We start from the raw sequence: 19,688 nt of genomic DNA on the forward strand, positions 1-19,688 counted from the left end.
AGACATTCACAAAGAAGCATTTTTCTAACAAAATGATATTATCCTCTGAATGGGCTCACCCGCTCCTGCTGTCTGTTACAGAGAAAATTGGTTTCCTGTTGTCAGAGATTTATTTTCTTTTCCTCCTGTTCTTTTCCCCTCTTCTGTAACTGTGGGAGGGTTTGTGGCACATCCCTGTGCTGGATGGGTTTCATCTGGCTTGGTGCCTGTACTTTAAGTAACGGGGTTGTCTCTACTGAGGGCATTGGCTCTCCATTTTTAGCCTGGGTATGAACAGTAAGAAATGTGGGAGAAGATTTCTCCATTACTAGAAAACATGATCTGGGGCCAACTAGTTAATTATGAGCTTCCAATGAAAAGGAAAGTAGTGCCAGAAGGGCATAGCCAGTTGTGATATACTGGTCCCTGCTGCCACCAGTTACCGTACCGGTTTCCATTACCTTGAAAACCTTCAGGCCTACTTTTGTCTTTGAAGGCTTCTTTCTCTCTGCTCGTTTTCCTCTACTGCTTTTAAATTCTGTCTTCTTATTTGTAGATTTTTTAAAATGTCATTTCCAAGTAAGAAATTTCCCGCTTTTAATGTTCATTCATGTTTCTAGTTGATCTTCACAACTATTAGCTAGGTAGAAAGAGGCTCTTCTACAGAGACACTAATTATATTTTATTTCTTCTCAGCTCTGCTTGCTCATTTAAACAGCACACAGAGTACATTTCATTCACCAAAACTTCATGCCTGTATTGCTGCAGACGAGTCTTTCCAGAACAAAGGAAGAGCTCTATGATCTTTCACTACCCTTTCCTTCTTTTCTTCTAGTTTAACCTCAAAATATACCAACCCCAGCAACCGTGTTTACTTAGGGTTAATCTCAACTTCATGAGTTTTTTTGAGGAAGCTAGTTCTTTTGATTCCAAATTAGGAAAATATTCCTCTTTATATGGTAGTTTACTATCATATTTATTTTAGCGTTGAACTGTCACACTTGAAATATTTTTAATGTATCAGTTCAGCTTTACTTGAACTCTGACTGGTATTATATGTGTTCTGTAAGGATTTCTGCTAACTTAGCTAATAATAAATTGAGGGTGTGTTTTTTTCAGGATCATAAGTAATATAATTCATTATGTCAAACTTGTTAGGTGTAGAGAGAATAAGAAATTGTTTTAAAGTCTTAGCCAGGTCAAAAGAGAGCATAGTGATTATTTGGATTTTGTAAAGTCGGGTTTTCTCTAACATTAGACACAGGCTGCCAAGAGTACTACTTTTTCATTAGCGATTACAAAGGGTCTAGGTTTTGCAGTTGTACAAGGAGATATCTAGTTAAATTTTTATAATTTTTATTCATTAACGGACTTATCTGTGTATAGTATAAAATCATATTTAGTAATAGTAGCCAGAAGGTTGAGGAACAGTTTGTATTCAACTAGTGTAGTATAAGCACCCTTCATTCTATGCATTTGCTAACGATGGTATGAAGCTGCAGTGATACAGCTGCCCCCGCTTTAAAGTTCACTTTGAGACTTACTAACCAGATTTATTAAATCCCATAATCACAAGAAGTAGAGTTTGAGTTGTCAAAAATAAATTTTTTAGATAGGTCTTTCTGAATTCTCCATTATATTCCCTCAGTATTTTGATATTTCTAGGAATGTGGCACTATGCTGGGCACTTTCTAGGTACCATGAACAGCTTTTTTTCTCTTTCATGGATCTTCCCTCATGTAGTCTGGCAGAGACTCTAAGACCTGTATGAAGTAATTAAATTACAATAATACAAGGCAGAAAGTGATTAGTGCTGTAACTTTGGCTTATCTCATCTTCTGTCCCTTGACATTTTTGCTCTTGTTAACATCCATGTTAGATGCCGTAAAACTTAGCTAAGTAGCTTTGCTTCTTAGCAGCAGTAAAAGTATAGATTTGGTTTTCTCACGGAGTTTATATTTGCCAAAATGTTCCTTGAGTGTGAACTTAGACTTGCCTTAATTTGTACTAATTAGCCTGTTTCTGATTTTTTACAGTTTTGAAATAATTTTGCTTGGTTTTCACCACAAAGTCATAAGTAAGTCCAGATAAGTTTTATTTTGCTGAGTCTTTTTTTTTTTCTTTTTTTCTTTTTTTTGCTATAGAGTCTCACTCTGTCACCCAGGCTGGAGTGCATTGGCATGATCTCAGCTCACCCCAACCTCCACCTCCTGGGTTCAAGCGATTCTCCTATCTCAGCCTCCCATGTAGCTGGGATTACACATGCATGCCACCATGCTGGGCTAGTTTGTATTTTTAGTAGAGACAGGGTTTCACCGTGTTGGTCAGGCTGGTCTTGAACTCCTGACCTCAGGTGATCCACCCACCTCAGCCTCCCAATAGATGCTGGGATTACAGGCATGAGCCACCGTGCCCGGGCTGTTTTGCTGATTCTTAAGAGGAAACCGAGGCAAGCCACCAAGTAGGAGGCCAGTGGTTGGGCCACAATCACTGTCAAGAGCCCAATAGATCAGCATCAAGCTGCTGCTCTTAGTCATTTGGTTGCCATGAAATATTCAGGGAATGTTTGATTTCAAGGTCAAGGGCAGCTCTTTTCCTCATTGCCTTCCGGAGAACTGAACTCAAGCCTTGTTCTCTTGAAGAATTTGATGCCCTTTCTGCCTCATTATCCCAGGCTTACTGGCTGAATCCTCACTGTTCCTCTAGGAAAAGTAGCACAGACTTCATTCCCTCTTGGAGCAGAGTTTTACTTTCAGAGCACTTCGAGGGTGGGAAATGTTTGTGTCCGGTTACATGTTGAAAGCCATGCCTGCACAGGGAAAGGAAGATGAGGCAGGACCCCAGCATCTTTTTTGTTTTCAATTTTCTTCAGTGGGTGTGGGAGCCACTTTGCGGCTGGTGGCCCACCTTCTTGTGAGCCTTCATGTCCTTTCACATTTAGGTTTGTGAGGGGCGATGCTGTTCTTTTATTTCACCTTCCCCTCCCCCCGACCTTGTAGTAGTATTTGTAGCTAAGTGAAGGCACCACATATGGTTTGCTACTTGGATAATTGTTTGGGAGCCCCTGGAGCCTTTAAGCTATTTAAAGTCCTGACAGGGTCTTGGGGGAACAAAGACTTCATGCTTGGCTCCTGTTATTTCCTCCCTATCCTTCTCTCTGTCCTCTTTCCTCTCTCATCCTTACTGTGTCTGAGCAGTAAATAGCAAGTGCTTCTGAAATACTCTTAGTTGGCTAATGTCATTGAGTAGAAGAACACTCTTTAGAGGCCGATTTTTTTTCTTATGTGATGGTCTTGAAAATGGTACCTTAATTTCAGGATGTGCAGGTTCCTGTGGTTATAATCATATACTGTGCACTGGAGATAACAGGTCAGTCTCTTTAAGGACATGAGGCTGCCTAAATTTGCTTTACTTCTTCCCACTTTTGGTCCTGTGAAACGCTGCTTCTCCTACTGGCAAGTTGCCAGGAGACATCTGTAATCAGGACTGTTTCTTGGAATTGCCACTGCCTCTTCTTTTCTGCTATCACCGTGGCTAGTGTGGGTCCAGACCCCTGGGTGGCTTTGTGGACTTGGGCAGGAAAGGAGACAAGACATGCCTACTCTTGCCATTCCTGTCATGGCCAGGTTGGTTGGATTCTCAGATCCCACACCCAGGCTTCCAGTAGCTAGAACTAAGGAATATTTGGAAATTTTGTTTCGTCACTGTTACTACGATGTTTCTTGGTGTCTTGTTTGTATAAAAGTTGGAGGGGTATTGAATTCTCCCATTGTTATTAACCTGCTTACTTTTTCTTTTATTTTTATTGAACTATTTTAGCATTAATCAAGTTCCCCAGGGTGGCTTTCTGCCTTTAATAAAACTCTAACCTCCTCTTTGTTTTATTGCCTTTGATTTAAAAGTCATGGGGCCAAGTGCCTAAAATATAGACATTTTTGTGGCCCAGAGACCCCCTTGCTACTTATTTAAAAATTCATGTGGCCAGATGCAGTGGCTCATGCCTATAATCCTAGCTCTTTGAAAGGCTGAGGCAGGAGGATGACTTGAACCCAGGAATTTGATATCAGCCCTGGTAACACAGCAAGACCCTGTCTCTACAAAAATTTAAAATAATTAGCTGGGTGTGGTGGTGCATACCTATAGTCCCAACTACTTGGGAGGCTGAGGTGGAAGGATCATGTGAGCCTGGAACGTCAAGGCTGCAGTGAGCCCTTGTCACACCATTGCACCAAGAGCAACAACATAGCGAGACTGTGTTAAAGAACAAAAATTAAAAAGCACGTTTGTGGGAATCACACCAGAACTACTGAATCAGATTATCTGGTGTGGGCTTGATAGTCTGCAGGGTTATAAGCTCCCATGAGATTCTTAGGCACACTGAAACCTGACAACCACCAACAGGTGGTGATTGTCTTTTGGCAGTCAAAAACCAAGAGCTGTAGTGCCTGGCTCACAAGCCATGAGCCTCTGGGGTACCTGGGATCAAAATCCCAGCTTTGCCATTACTAGTTATGTGACATCAGGCAAATTACTTAAACTGTAAGCCTTAATTGCCTTCTGGTAGAAGGGGGATCATGGTCTTTACCAGGTAGGACTGCTATTAGCATTAAGCCTATTTGATAGGGTTATCTATAACTATTATTATTCTTTAAGTTCTGGTGCTTTTCACACGTGCTAATAGAGCCTTAAAGATGGGATCAGCAGAATCAAATAGGGTTGTCAGAAAGATTGAGAAATTGGAGGGTCCTACACAAGCAATGAAACACTTAAGGGAGGTAGTCATCTTCATAATCACCTCCTTCTAACCTCACACCTGTACACTCACGTAGATTCCAGTTTTTTTAAAAGTTTGATTTCAGTTTCTATTGTTTTATATTTCGTCTTTGCTTCCTGGAAGATATGCTAAATGTATTGCGTTGCTGTGAATTTGACACTTGCTCAGATCATGTCTCTGTTATAGACTGTATTTACTTTTAAGAGGTATTTTGAGTGGAGAGAATGAAATAGAGCTGGTTGGAAATAAAGCTGCTTTTTCTTTGAAACAACACTTGAGGTGTTTGGATCTGTGAGGCTTCTGTGTATGGTCCTTTAGGAATAGTTAGGTACCTTAGGAAGATAAAAGATACCTTCCATTCCTCCAAGGTGGTTACAATTTTAAACCTTCCTCCCGCTGCTAGCTTGTAGCTTTCAAGTTATCAGACCTGCCTTTTATAGAAATGTGCTACTCTATGTGTTAAGGACCATAAAACAGTGGCTATCCCTGTGTGTTCTGTCTCCTGGATGCCAAGGGAATTGAAAGGTCCTTAATTGTAAATATGCCCAGGGCATGTGGTAATGCTCCTATTTTAAGTTATAATTGAAATGGAAATTGCAGCCTTTGTTTATTAAAATAGCATGTGTGGCAGGGCAACTGGGACTGGTCCATTATTTACTGTTTGAAATCTTATCCATTGTAATCTGATCATGTCTGTAGTTCTTATTTTAATTCAACAGTCAGTTTTAAGATCGTCATGGAGCATAATTCCTCTTGGGCACATTAATTCATATATTATAGTTGAGTCTCCTTTTAAAAATAAAAATCAAACTTGATTTTGGCCCTGTCTATAGAACGTTTGTAGTTAAATTATTTCCACTGCCTCACAGAAGGATATATCTGTGGAAGAGTATCCTTTTTTTTGAGGAAATAAATGGAATTTAGTGCATTTCTTATGAGGAAAAGAATGGCCAGTTATTCTGCTGAAGAGAGGAATAAAAGCATGAAATATTGGGAGAAATGGGAAAGGGTGATCAAAGAAGCTTTGGAGATTTTCTCTCCCTCAACACTTTTGTCTTAAAAAAGAAATCTAAGTTCATAGAATAACATAACAAACATCTGGGTTCCTTTTTCAGCCTTGATATTCTTCCCTGTGTGCTTCAGAGCCTTGTATTTTTCCTTTTTACTGTTGTGTATTACAGACACAGTTGAAAGTCCCTGTGTACTTGTCCTCAACCCCATTTTTTCCCCTTCTCCTTTTCTCTTTCTCTCCCCACCCATTCCACATCAGTAACTATTGTGCATTTTTATTCTTTTGCTGCTTACATAGCTCTATGAATAATATACTATTGTTTGTATCTGTTTTTAGTCTCCTTTTATATGGGATTTTACTATATCAGTCTACAACTTGCTTTTCCAGCTCAATTTTGTCTTTTTTTAAGCTGTCCATTTGCTGTGTTGCTCTAAATCAGCCAAACTACTGTGTATTCCATTGCTTGACTATACTATATCCAGTGTTAATATGGATGTTGTTACACTTGTCTTGCACATACGAGAATTTTCTGGGGCATGTACCTACCTGTAAGTAGCATTTCGTAGTTAGAGGTATGTGTGTTACCACCTTTAACCAAACAGTGCCACATAGCACCATATCAAAGTATTTAAACTTTTTATAGTCCCATCAGTGGTTAAGGGGCATTCCTGTTTCCCCACGTTCTTTAAAATATTTGCCAATATGATAGAGGTACTGTATCTCAATTTACATTTTTCTGACAATTATCAAGTTATACTTTTTTGCATACTTATTGTGTACTTGGAATTCTTTAGTGAAATACCTGTTTATATCCTTTGCCAATTCATCTATGGGTTTATTTCTCTTTTTCTTATTGTTAGTTATTTACTGAGTAAATCCAAGTAATCAGAAGAGAACCCCCACCAGCTCTGAGTACCACATCTGTCCACCCACCTACTGGAATCTGCATCCATCCATACACCTGCAGATGAACTGCTGGTGCTCTGTGGAAAGCCATTCTGTCCATGGCATGGACATTGCTTTAGCAGTTCTCTTCTCTCTCTTCTTTGCTCACCACTAGACCATTGCCTGTTATTTCTCCAATCTGAAATCAAAAACAAAATCCTTATCTTCGCTCTGCCGCTTCCTTGCCAGGGAAGACGCATGCCACCATAGTCTCTTCGTACTCCTTCATGACACAGCTTTTGAAAGGACTGTATATACAGTTGACCCTTGAATAGTGTGGGATTTAGGAGTGGCAGCCTCCACATGGTCAAAAATTCATATATAGAACTTTTTTTTTTTGAGAGGGAGTCTCCCTCTGTCGCCCAGGCTGGAGTGCAGTGGGCGCTATCTCAGCTCACTGCAGGCTCCGCCTCCCAGGTTCACACCATTCTTCTGCCTCAGCCTCCTGAGTAGCTGGGACTACAGGCACCCACCACCATGCCCAGCTAATTTTGTATTTTTAGTAGAGACAGGGTTTCACCATGTTAGCCAGGATGGTCTCGATCTCCTGACCTCGTGATCTACCTGCCTTGGCCTCCCGAAGTTCTGGGATTACAGGTGTGAGCCACCGTGCCCAGCCCTAGAACTTTTTATTCCCCCCAGAATTCAACTATTAATTGCCTACTGTTGACCAGAACAGGAGAGGTTGGTCTTGCTGTCACAGGAATGGCAGGGGCAGGAGGAAATCCACATATAAGTGGACCTGCACAGTTTAAACCCATGTCATTCAAGGATCAACTGTTCTTGCTGTCCTCAGGTTTTTTTCTTACCATTCTCTTGTGCACCCATTTGTAGTTTCAACCAGGCTTGTACCCCTAGTGCTCTACCAAAACTATCCTCATCAAACTACCAATGACCCACACTTAGCTAGATCGAAAGTGCAAATCTTACTTCCCATTTTGCTTGCCTTAGTTTGTGGCATTTGACGCAGTTGATTCCTTGTTGTCCATTCGTTTTCATTTCTTGGATTCCAGAACACAGCATTCTGGTATTTTCCTCCCGCCCTGCTTACTGGTTGCTCATTCTCAGTCTCCTGTTGCATATTCATGACCTTTTAATGTTAGAAGATACTACCTATATGCCAACAACTCCCAAACATGTTTTGCTGGTTCAGACCAAACTCCGTGTTTGTATACCCAACTGCCCATTCAACATCTCCGCTCAGGTATCTAATAGCTGAAGCTTAGCACGTCTCCTGGTCTTACCCTTCTCCCTTCATCTGTTCTACTGGTGATCCTCCCCATTTTATTTCATGACCCCAGGCATCTTTCCATTTGTTCAGATAAAAAAGGAGTCATTCTTGATTCCTCCTTTTCTTTCATTCCTAACGTTCCATCTGTCTTCTTTCAGAATGTTTCCAGTTCTGACCACTTCTTGCCTTCCTCACTGCTGCTGCCTTGATGTAATCTCCCATGATTTCCTGCCCAGATTACTATCATAATCTCCTAATTTGTCTCCTCTGCTCCATCCTTTTCTTGTCACAGTGTCTGTTCTCAACACAAAAGGCAAAATAATTCTTTCAAATGTGAAGTCAGCTCTGTGTCTTCATCTCCTGCTGCCTCCCCCTCCTGCATTCTGCTCTAGCTGCAGTGGTAGTGCTTTGTTGCTAACATGCATTGGCTGTTATCTTTGCCTTTCTTCGGATGACTGGGCATCCCATACCTCTTTGAGTTTTTGATAAAATGTAATCTTAGTGAGGCCTGCCCTGATCTCATTACAGCTGTGGCCCTGCACCCCTGTTCTCTCTCCTGCTCTCCATGTTCTTTCTTCCATTTCACTTATCCCCACTGTCAGTGCTTTCTTTGACTTTTCACTTCATTCATTATGTCTTTTTGGTACAGAACTTTTAAAATTTTAATGAAGCCACACATTTCAACCTTTTTTAAAATATATAATTTGTGACTTAATTTTTTTTTGTTTTTTACACTTTAAAAAATGAGATCAAATATACATAAAAAATTTACCACCTTCACCATTTTGAGTGTATATCAGTGGTAATAAATTTATATTCTTTTTTCTGCCTTCATTTCTCCCTCATTTATAAAAATCCTGCAGTATCCCAAGGTCATTTAGTTTTGTGGGTACAATGTTTAAGAATGGGCTAGGTAAAATTAGGCCTGAATGGGGGTTGTGAATAAAGACTTGATTCAAGTTCTCTTTCATTCCCTCCTAATGGACATTGACCAGACTCCCAATTTTGGCAACCAGCCAAAAATACCTTCCTGAAAAAATGGTAGCTATATCTTCAGATGCTGAGATGTGGGTATTGGGCCTCCTTCCCGAACTGGTAAGAGGTACAGATGACTGACGTTACCTCTTCCATCTCTAATGTGAGTCATTGCAGGGCCTACATGCAATGTCATTTCTCAGGATGAACAGTGATTACAGCACCTATTGGTTTGTATATTATCCGCCCACAAGTTTATAAAGCAAGCACTTTTTCCTATTTTTAGTTTTTAAAAAATGTTTCCATGTAAATTAGAATCTAAACTAGACAGTTCTTTTTAAGCAGGTAAGATGCAGCTAAAGTCCTGTTTTCTGAGAATACATTCCATACCTCAGTTGCCTCTTGGAGATTTCAAATGCTTTTATATACCTGGTAATTTGCAGGAATTGCTTTTATTTTGTGGTTTCTCAGGGACTTCTAATATCTCTCTTGTAAGATGTCTGCAGATGTCAATAACTACTAGCTCTGAGGGGTTAGAGTAACAAGATCATTCTGTGGTATCTTGTTTTCTGCTTGTGCTATTAGTTCTTTCTAGCTTCATGAGAGACATATAATCAGACTCTGAAGGTGCCCTGTTTCTTGTTGGGGTGTTTGTTGATACACTCTTTATTTTCCTTCATTCTTTTGAGGGTATTTTATCCAGTGGAGTGTCTTAAAAGCAAGATTCTTATTTAGACAGCCATTTTCAAACATTTAGTTGTACCTCATCCCATAATCTTCATTTGAAGTCCCATTGGAACAGTGTTTCTTACCTTTTATTCCTAGTTTTGGAATTACAGCCAACTGACATTCCCATCTATCTCTATGCTGTTTCAGAATATGTAGGAAGACAGGTGTAGTGGCACATGCCTGTAGTCCTAGCCCCTCAGGAGGCTGAGGTGGGAGGACTGCCTGAAGCCAGAAGTTCAAGACTAGCCTGAGGAACATAGTAAGACCCTATATCTTTAAAAAAAAAACAAACATATATATATATATATATATAGAGAGAGAGAGAGAGAGAGAGAGAGAGAGAGAAAGAGAGAGAGAGAGAGACAGAGACAGAGAGAGAGAGAGAGGGTAAGGTGCAGGATTTTGGGTTCTGAGGCAAATCATAAGGCTATGTAAGGTCAGTGTTGTTATTTTGTTCAATTCATTTTTGAAAATGTTCACTTTAGTAATCATGTAGCTACCCGCAGAAAATAGAATGTCCACTGTTGCTTGGTGAATATGAATACGCTGACACTTATTTATTCCTGAGGGCTGATTCTGATAACCATTGATTTTGTCTTTATTAAAAATCCTGTTTATTACTGGCAACTGGTATCTTCTGTCTGGCAAGCATTCTTAGGTATGATTGAGTGCCATCACCAACTCTGCTTTACGGCTTGTATGTTATACTTGGCTCCTTAAGAGATCTCTAATTTGTAATCTATTTTTATAAAATATCCATAATCCTGTACATGTGTCCCTTGTGTTAACCAGCATTCCTCTAACCCAGGCATTTCTACGCATCCCATTTTCTTTATTTTCTATAAGAAAACCTCAATGTTATTTTGTTCCTCTAAAGATTCTCGTGTTCATGGTCATTTTCTTCCCATTAGACAGTGGTCATGACACACCTGGGCCTTGATCAGAGCTCAGCCACCCCAGAGGCTTCTGTTTGGAGTATGTTGACTTCCACATATGATCTAGGAGAAGGAGCTACCTTAACTTTTTAGAAGAGCACTGGAATGATGATAATTATGCCCTCTGCCCCCACTTTTTTTTTTAACAGGAAGTAGAAAACAGTTGGATAGTGAATATGAAACTCAAATTTCCTTGACACTGAAAGTGTTATCTGCATTCTCATAAGAGATTTTCTTGGTCATAGTCAATGAATTGAAATGTTGGTATTATGTGCTGGAGGCATAGAGGCTCTGTTTGCATCTAGGAGGAAACATCTATTTCATAGATCCCCTTAACCATAATATCGACCTTAGGATGATTTTTAAATGGGGCATTAAAATGATGAAGGCTCTTTACTTAAGAGTAGTGACTACTTAGGAAAAAACGTAATATTTTCTTTGAGTACAGTTTGGACTACACAGAGGTGTCTTGTTTTGTCAGGTGCATAATAGATGGCAAAGGTTCGGCCAGGTTGGATAAGCATAGAGGATGTGGAATCAATTGTGTACATCTAGGGTAGGGGTTGGTCCTTGATTTTCTCCTTTCTTTCTATACTTTTTGCAAATATTTTCCTGGAGATTCTCAACTCTGCAAAGCAATCCTGTTCTCCTAGCATACTTTGTATGTATTCCTGGGTTAGGGGAATGCTGGTTAACACAAGGGACACATGTACAGGATTATGGATATTTTATAAAAATAGATTACAAATAGAGATCTCTTAAGGAGCCAAGTATAACATAAGATGTAAAGCAGAGTTGGTGATGGCAGTCAATCATACCTAAGAATCCTTGCCAGACAGAAGATACCAGGTGCCACATTTGATCTTTGTGTATCAGTCTGCGTGTTTCTTTGGAGCTACTTAAGTCTAACTGTAATTATTGAGTATGTACTAATGAGGGAGGTACTGTACTTGGTTCTGGGGAGTTACAGAAAAACAAAGGATGGGTCTTTTTTGTCTTGGAACTTACAGGCTTCTGGGAGGGAAACATTAAAGTGAAGTATACCAACTGGTGTAGTCAAGATCTCTTATACAAACACAAAAGTCTATTGACTTACGCATGTCATCATGACTCCACATTGGATTCCTACTCCTTTATCCTCCCTTTCTACACCATTTTCAGTTCCCGTTAATTCATTTCTTCAAGTGGTTCTCATTATCTCTCGGGCTCCTGTCCTTTCCTACTTCTGTTACCTTCATCTAGATAGACCCTCTTATATCATCTAAAAATGACATTGCTTAGAATAGCCACCTCTTTTAGGAAGAATCTGGGGCCCATGAGATAATGAAGTAAGTGTGTATGTGTTCACATACTGTTCCTTTCTGCCTCTCCTCTTTTGGTTTTTCTGTTTTTTCCAACTTTAATTTTCCTCCTATTTCTTTACTCTCCTGCAAACTCATATTAAATCTGACCTTGTCAATGAAACATTTCCTGATTACTTCTTTCCACTTCGCTGAACTCTTATAGCATTTAGTCCCTAGTCTATATCACATGTATTAGCATAGCACTTAATCAAAACCGTTGGCCAGGTGTGATGGCTCATGCCTGTAATCCCAGCACTTCGGGTGGGAGGCCAAGGCAGGCGGGTCACTTGAGGTCAGGAGTTTGAGACCAGCCTGGCCAATATGGTGAAACCCCATCTGTACTAAAAATACAAAAATTAGCTGGGCGTGGTGGCACATGCTTGTAATCCCCAGTACTCTGGAGGCTAAGGCACAAGAATTACTTGAACCCAGGAGGCGGAGGTTGCAGTGAGCCAAGATCATGCCCTTGCTCTCCAGCCTGTCAACAGAGCGAGACTCTGTCTTAAAAAAAAAACAAGAGAAAAAAAACTGCTTTGTGTTGCTATTTCATATCTGTAGGATTTCTTCTATTCCTATTTTAAGTTTCATAATTTTTGAGTCCAGGATTATACATGTATTTATAGAATGCTTTGTATGGAACTAACAGTTGGTAGGTGCTCAATAAAGACTTTTTGAGTAATAGAATTGGATTTAAAATATCTATAAATATTTGAAGTGTCCTAATACTTATTGAGCTTCTTCTGTAATACAGTTTATGCTACTATGTCTCTTTTAAAGAACACTTGTTTCCAGTTTGGGTGATTACAAACACGTTATTTCTTATTTGTGAGCCTGTTGTGTGAAAAAGGTAGCCCTATTTTCAATAAAGCATTTCAACCAAATACTTTTTAATCATTTATTATATGTCTTAACATTTAATATTTGCGATACTAAGAGGTAACCAATTTCAGACACATTCCTTTATCTTGTGCTGTTGGACGTGTTCATTTGATTTTGTTCATTCCTGATGTCATGTTTTATTTTACTTTTAGGATAAGAACAAGAAACTGCGTCCCCTGTATGACATTCCTTACATGTTTGAGGCCCGGGAATTTCTTCGAAAAAAGCTTATTGGGAAGAAGGTAAGAAATTGATGACGGAAGTATATTTGCAAGTGGTTGGGCTTAAGCTAATCTTTTGGAGGCAATTGTTGTAAGCCCGGCCCTTTACCAGCAGATGACACTCCTCCATCAAGTCAAGTGGAATTACTTTGATATGAAGAGAGGCGTGTTTATGTGTCAGAAACGGTACCCAATGAGAGAGGTTTAAAATTGGGGCCCTGACCACAGTTTGATTGCCAGTAGTCTCACAGCAGGGTCCGGGCTCAATTCCAGTTTTAATAATTGCATATTGCCCTGAGCTCCATTCAGTTGGCTCTCTTGTTCTCTCCAGCCACCTTCATTAAATGTTCAGGGCTATGGGATTTACTAGTGAGGGAAGCTTGCTCTATTTTCATGCTTCCGCTACTTCTGAGGGATAGGCTGGCTGTAAGGGGAAGGGGGATGACCTAGGCACGCCTATTGTAATGCACTGTGGCATCAATGCTCCCTCTATTCTTCTGACTGGCAGAGTTTTCTGTCCCCTGTAAGAGTTTTTTTTTCAGGAAGGGGTATATGGCTTCCTGATAGTTCATGTGCAGATTTTTGTGTAGCTTGATGACTTTTTTTTTTTGGGAGACAAGATCTTACTCTGTTGCCTAGTCTGGAGTGCAGTGGTATGATCTCAGCTCACTGCAACCTCTGCCCCCTGAGTTCAGGCATTTCTACCACCTCAGCCTCCTGAGTAGCTGGGACTACAGGTGTGCACCACCACGCCTGGCTAATTTTTGTATTTTTTGGTAGAGATGGAGTTTCACCATGTTGGCCAGGCTGATCTTGAACTCCTGACCTAAGGTGATCCATCCGCCTCAGCCTTCCAAAGTGCTGGGATTACAGGCATGAGCCATCATGCCCGGCCACATGTTGACTTTGTATTTCTAATGTAACAATTCGGAGGCCATAGATTTCATTTCTTTGTGTTCTTTGTTAGAGCGTAATATTCTGTGACTGGCCACAGAATTTGCATTCTGGGAATCTGATAGTGAGCCTTTGAGCATCCCCTCATTTTTCCTCATGTCCCAACCCTAAGAGTCCTGGGTAGTTTCTTATGTCCTGGATCAACAAAGAACATGAATGGGATGGTTCCTATGATAGTAATAGAAAGAATGCTATTCAAGGAGGTACTGTGATTCATCTTTTCCTCACTTAGTTTCAGTTTGGATTTAGTTTCCTCACTTAGTTTCAGTTTGGAGACATATATTTTGGGTCAGTTTTGATTGTAACTTCAGAAAGGCAAAACCATTTTTTTTTAATCTGGCCATAACACACTGAAGCCATATTAGCTTTCCTTAACTGAACCACTGATACTATGATAGGTTTTGTTTTTGTTTTTGTTTTCTTGAGACGGAGTCTCACTCTGTTGCCCAGGCTGGAGTGCCATGGCGTGATCTCGGCTCACCACAACCTCTGCCTCCCAAATTCGAGGAATTCTCCTGCCTCAGCCTTGCAAGTAGCTGGGACTACAGGCGTGTGCCACCATGGCTGGCTAATTTTTGTAGTTTTAGTAGAGGTGGGGTTTCCCTGTGTTGGCCGGGCTGGTCTTGAACATCTAACCTCGTGATCCACCCATCTTGGCCTCCCAAAGTGCTGGGATTACAGGCATGGGCCACCGTACCTGGCCTTGTGACAGGTTTAATAAGGCTCTGACTTTTGTACTAATACCAAAATGGTGTATCTTAATTATAAATACAGCCATTTTTATTGTATGTCATAGTCACTAGGATGATAATTATAGTAAGAGATTTTGAAGTTGGACATAAGGTAAAATTGCTAATTTTGAGGACGAGAAACCAAACTGGATTCTTGAAATGAGTATTAAATCTACTCAGGTTTCTTCAGAGAATAGGCTCATTTGTCATTGTACAAAACTTGACAGCATGCTGTATTCATTCGTGAAGTGGAGTGCGAATGATGGCTTTAAGCTTCTTTCAATTTCTAGATCTCCTGTTTTCTGATCAAATGTCTAACATCTTTATTCCACCAAGTTGATATCACTTCACTCATTTACTGGCTCATAAACAATTGCTTATAGATAGCCAAAGAATTTCTTCACAAGTTTGGGTCTCTATTGAAATTTATCTGAAATCACATTGAAAGGAGTGGCAGCACATATCTGATTTGTGTGCAGCCAGTTGTGTGGCATGTATTATGGCATTCACCTGGTTTCTTTGAATATTGCCCTAACCCTGATTCTGTTTCATCCCTGGGACCATAGATCATAGCTTATTGCAGTAGCTGCTGAATGGTCTCGGAAGGTTAGACCCAGGCTCTGCTCTCAAGGACTGTATGTCAGGCCATTGTAAAGTGTTCTGTCACAGGATAAAAGGACTGACCTCCAGTGTCAGATATGGAGTCAATTCTTAATCAATTAGGTTCCCTCTTGGTGAGAGAAGCCTCCTTTATTGGTTCCTGTGCAGCAGAGTTGATTGTATTCTATTTGTGCTGAGCTCAATTTTTGTTCCCCAGAGTGACATTGTATAAATGATGAATATTGTATCCCTGAGTAGTGAGTAGGATGCAACTCAGTTCTGCTGGGCTGGAACATTCCTGATGCAAACTGCTTTTCCTCACTCACCACCTGAAACCACTTGCCTGTCTCTGGGCCTATCACTTGCCACAGTGAACACCCATGTGCTCTGGCCTCTGGGAGCAGGCAGGGCAGTTGCTGCCTCAGGGGAGTGGCTAGCACATCATTGCACATTTCTGCCAATTCCCTTCAGACCTCTGCAGCTGTTCAGCATGGCACGTGGTGATTAAGAGGCACCGCGAGGGAGCATGTGTGTCTATGTGCCTGTGTGCTTGAAAGCTGATTAGGGCAGCCTGTCACAGCTTAAGAAAGATAGTGGAGGTAAAATCATCTTCTCTGCCTAGACTATTATTTGACCTTCTCAGGGAGTCGATAATATGACAATTTTGAGGAGTTGCTAGAATGCAGAGAAATAAGATTGAAGGTAAACTGCTAAGGTGTTTTGTTGGCTTTGATGACCTCCTTCCTAGTTTTTGGAAATGGATTCACTTCCTAGATTTAATTCTGGATTAATGCCTTTAATTAAATTACCCATACTTCTCTTGGAGGCTTTGTTTTGTAATTTGTGAACTGGGGCCATTACTTGCCTTCCTTCTCTCATGAAGTTGAGTTATGAGAATCTAGGATGGTAGTAGCATTTCATGTTTGTCCAGATGCCAGTAAAGTATATGGTTTGATTTTGCTTAATACTGTTTTTATATAGAATCTATCATAGCACTACTTTTTCAGTTATGATACATTCCTGGTTCTGAGCTTATGAGAAGTGCATCAGTGTGCAACTAATCTGACATCATGAGGAGTGTTTTTCCCTTTCTTTGTTGGTTCTGCTGACTTTATTGCCTTTTCAACCCATTGCATGAATTTCAGTGTTATTTAATTAGATGTGCATGAGGGCTTTCGCTTTCAGAAGATGAGTATGTGCTGGTGCTAAAGGGTGTGTGCGTGTGTTTCTAATTGAGAGAGTGGTAGAAGAATACGTATGTATCCTTGAAGCATTTTGGAAACTCCCTCAGTTGCCGTACTGCCTAGTAGAACTCTCTTCCCATCTCCTGTTTACCATCTGCCCTCTTTCACTAAAATCTTGACTAAGGAATATTCACAGCAAAGAGTTTTGTGTTAATTTCTTCACGGGCTCAGCATGAAATGGAATTTGTAATAACTTTAACATGTTTTCTGGTTCTCCAGAATGATTTTCTCACTGTGTGAATAAGATGGTGAGACTGGTGTCCTTAGGCTGTGATCCTCTTCTGATAACAGGGGCAATCTTTTTCTGTGTTTATAATTTTTTTTTTCCTTAATGCTTAGAGATCAGTTTGCATTGCCCTAGTCATTTTGCTTTCAGGAGAATAAGGTAGTAACTGAGATCTTCATTGGGATTTCCCTCCAGTTATCTTGTAAAATATCTAAAGTTGAGACTCAATATGGTTTATCCATGTGATACAGTTTTTTTAAATGACATATGAGTCATTTCTATAGCTCCTGTCCCTTAATTGCAGAATTTCTATCACCGTGCGAATCATTGTATTTAAACTTGGAATTTGTTTGGACAACAGGAGTTTCAAAAATGATGGAAAAGATGGAATTGCAAGAAGCCAGCGTGCATTGAAGCTTCAGTGCTGACAGTAGACGCTCATTGTAAACTGTCCTATTACCAGAGACTATCCTGAAAATATATGCCTATTCCTTTAATGTCTCTTTTACTATTTATTTTGAATGAGCAAATATTGGGGATGAGCCTCATTTGTAAACTAGCAGTGGTCTTTGTGTGGTTTTCATGCCATTGAAATTTGTTATATGAACTAACCCAGCTCATTTTAGGCACTTAAAATTGGGCATTTTTCTTGATCAGTGCAGACATTTGGGAAGTTATGGGGCTATAAATCATTTAGTGAGTTATTTCAAATCCAGATTGCCTTAGATTGTTCTCTTTTCAAAATCTGTCTGTCTTGAGGTATGTACTTTTAGATGTACATGATCTTCATGTGTACCAGATTGGAAATGATCTCCATGTGTACCAGACCTAAAAATCCAGAATTTCCAAGACTAATCTCTTGATCTTCTGTCAGACAACTGGCTCTCCTCCAGTGTTATGGGAGTTACCCGGTTATCTATTGCTGTCAGACATCTTTGACACCCTCTTATTCCAGTCCCTCACCCAGTTCTGCTGGATATATATCTGAGTGATGCCTCCTTTCCAGTGCACTGCTCCTACCTTGCTTATATCTCGTCTAGCCTCGACTCCTGTGTGACCTTCCTACTGGTTTTGCCACAAGAATCAGGGTGTTAGACTGCCTCCTCATATCAGTAATCCAAAATCAATCTGGAAATGGTTAATATATGTAATGATATTATCTCTATTCTGGGTAAATGTGCTTCTGTGAGCTAGGTTGGCAACCCAACTACTGTTTATAGCCTTGTTTCTATGGAATAAAATAAAATATTCTAAATGTCTAAGCAGAGTTTTGGAGATGTGGCTCATTTGTAATTTGGTGGCTACCATTTTATGATTTTCATGCCGTTGAAATTTCTTCTGTGAAGTAGACAGACTTTTTTTTGGTAAAGCATTTGATAGAATGCCGATTATATCTTCAAGGGTTAGGACTGCTGTTTATTGGGTTCCCTCTTCGTAGTAAGCACTGAACTCTAAGAGCTTTGTTTTCACTCTTAATTTTCGCCTCCACCCTGCAAGATCTACATGCTGTTCTGGTCTTTACAGGTAAAGAAACTGGAGCCCACAGAAAAGACTTTACTCAGATGCCAGTGCTTTTAGTTGCTATGCTGAATTAAAGACTTTTGGAAATGTTTATTTCTCTGTTGTGTGTACTGACTCAGATGTAGACAGGGTCGTGGTATTTTTGGAATAATGTCTGTTCTTGTATATAATACATACTTTACATGCTGCAAGAAAGTAGATTCTTCAGGTAGTCTGTAGCTATCAGGAGGTGGTAATGGCACTGTATATCGGCCTTCAGAGTACCTTTAGCCCTCTAGACATTATCTCATTAGTCTTTGAGATGTCCCTGTGAAGTTGTGTTTCATCAAGTCGTTCTTCAGAGAAAAGCAGTGTCAGATTACATGTTCTTCGCCTAGGATATACAGCAATGTGAAGTCCTCGATAACATTGCTAAGCCAATTTTGAAGCTTGATTTCTCTTTCTCTTCGTTCCCTTGGCATAAATGCAACTTCTGGGAGCATCAGGGAGAAAGGAAGGACAGGTGTTGCTTTATCTTGGCACAGGGTCACGGAGAAGTTGAGGGGCACTGTAGGTGCTTGTTCCACCATACGAGAATAGATCTCCGAAGGTACCGGGAGTAACATTCCTTAGCAGGAGCAGTTTTTCAGTCTGCTAGTGAGAGCTCTTCAAGGGCACAGATCTTTCCTGAGGAGGGTTCCACCCTCCTCCCTGGCTATTTATCAAGGTTGTCCTTTTCCTTAAAAACACTTGTATGTTCTGTCTGTTGCAGTGTGTTACCTAATCAGCTGTGTTAAGTACAAAAAGCTGGTAGTCTGGGGATTCTTGTTCCTAATTACCTCTATTTAAGGTTGGATTTTATAAACATTTCTTTTGTCATCTCCACATTTTTCACCTCATGTTAATTTGATTCATTCATGCTATGGAAAGTCCTTTACATTAATGATCAAAGCAGGCCCTAAGGTTGTGAATGCATTGTGATTTAAATTGACAGGTTTATACAAGGTTGCTTGTCCTTGCCTCCTCAGTGCCAGCTGTTCAATGTGGCTGTAAATTTTTTGAACAAATGACTGAAGATATTTGCCAAATTGAAAGCTGTTTTGAATGACTTGTAATTTCCGACCATGCATTTTTCTAGGAAGAGTTCTCCCACTTGGAAGTGGTAGTAATGTGTCAACATGCATTGGAGACCATGTTCATTTTAGATGCCCTTTACCCTGTGGGTTTTGGGAAGGATCCTAATCTTTTACCCCTTGATTTTTGAGCTCTCTTGTCTAGAGAAGGTTGATTAACAGAAATGACCGGAGTTGCCTGTTTCTGGAAGCTCAGCAAGGTAGCTTTCTTCCGGCTGCCACCTAAATGGTCTTTTCAATAATGAGTGTTTGGTTGTCTTTTGTTGTTGTTGTTTTT

At 40.2% G+C, this 19,688-nt stretch overlaps 1 protein-coding gene across 1 annotated transcript in view; it reads left to right on the top strand.

Annotated features, from left to right (window-relative positions):
* The window catches only part of SND1 (staphylococcal nuclease and tudor domain containing 1), a 443,852-nt gene that overhangs the window by 145,358 nt on the left and 278,806 nt on the right, over window positions 1-19,688 (top strand). Inside the window, exon 11 of the mRNA XM_011939537.1 lies at window positions 12,955-13,044. Coding sequence (XP_011794927.1) covers window positions 12,955-13,044 — 90 coding nt within the window. The remainder of the gene's footprint in view (window positions 1-12,954; window positions 13,045-19,688) is intronic.

The sequence above is a fragment of the Colobus angolensis genome, unplaced genomic scaffold (assembly GCF_000951035.1).
Source record: "Colobus angolensis palliatus isolate OR3802 unplaced genomic scaffold, Cang.pa_1.0 Scaffold182, whole genome shotgun sequence".
In the NCBI taxonomy this organism is placed as follows: Eukaryota; Metazoa; Chordata; class Mammalia; order Primates; family Cercopithecidae; genus Colobus; species Colobus angolensis.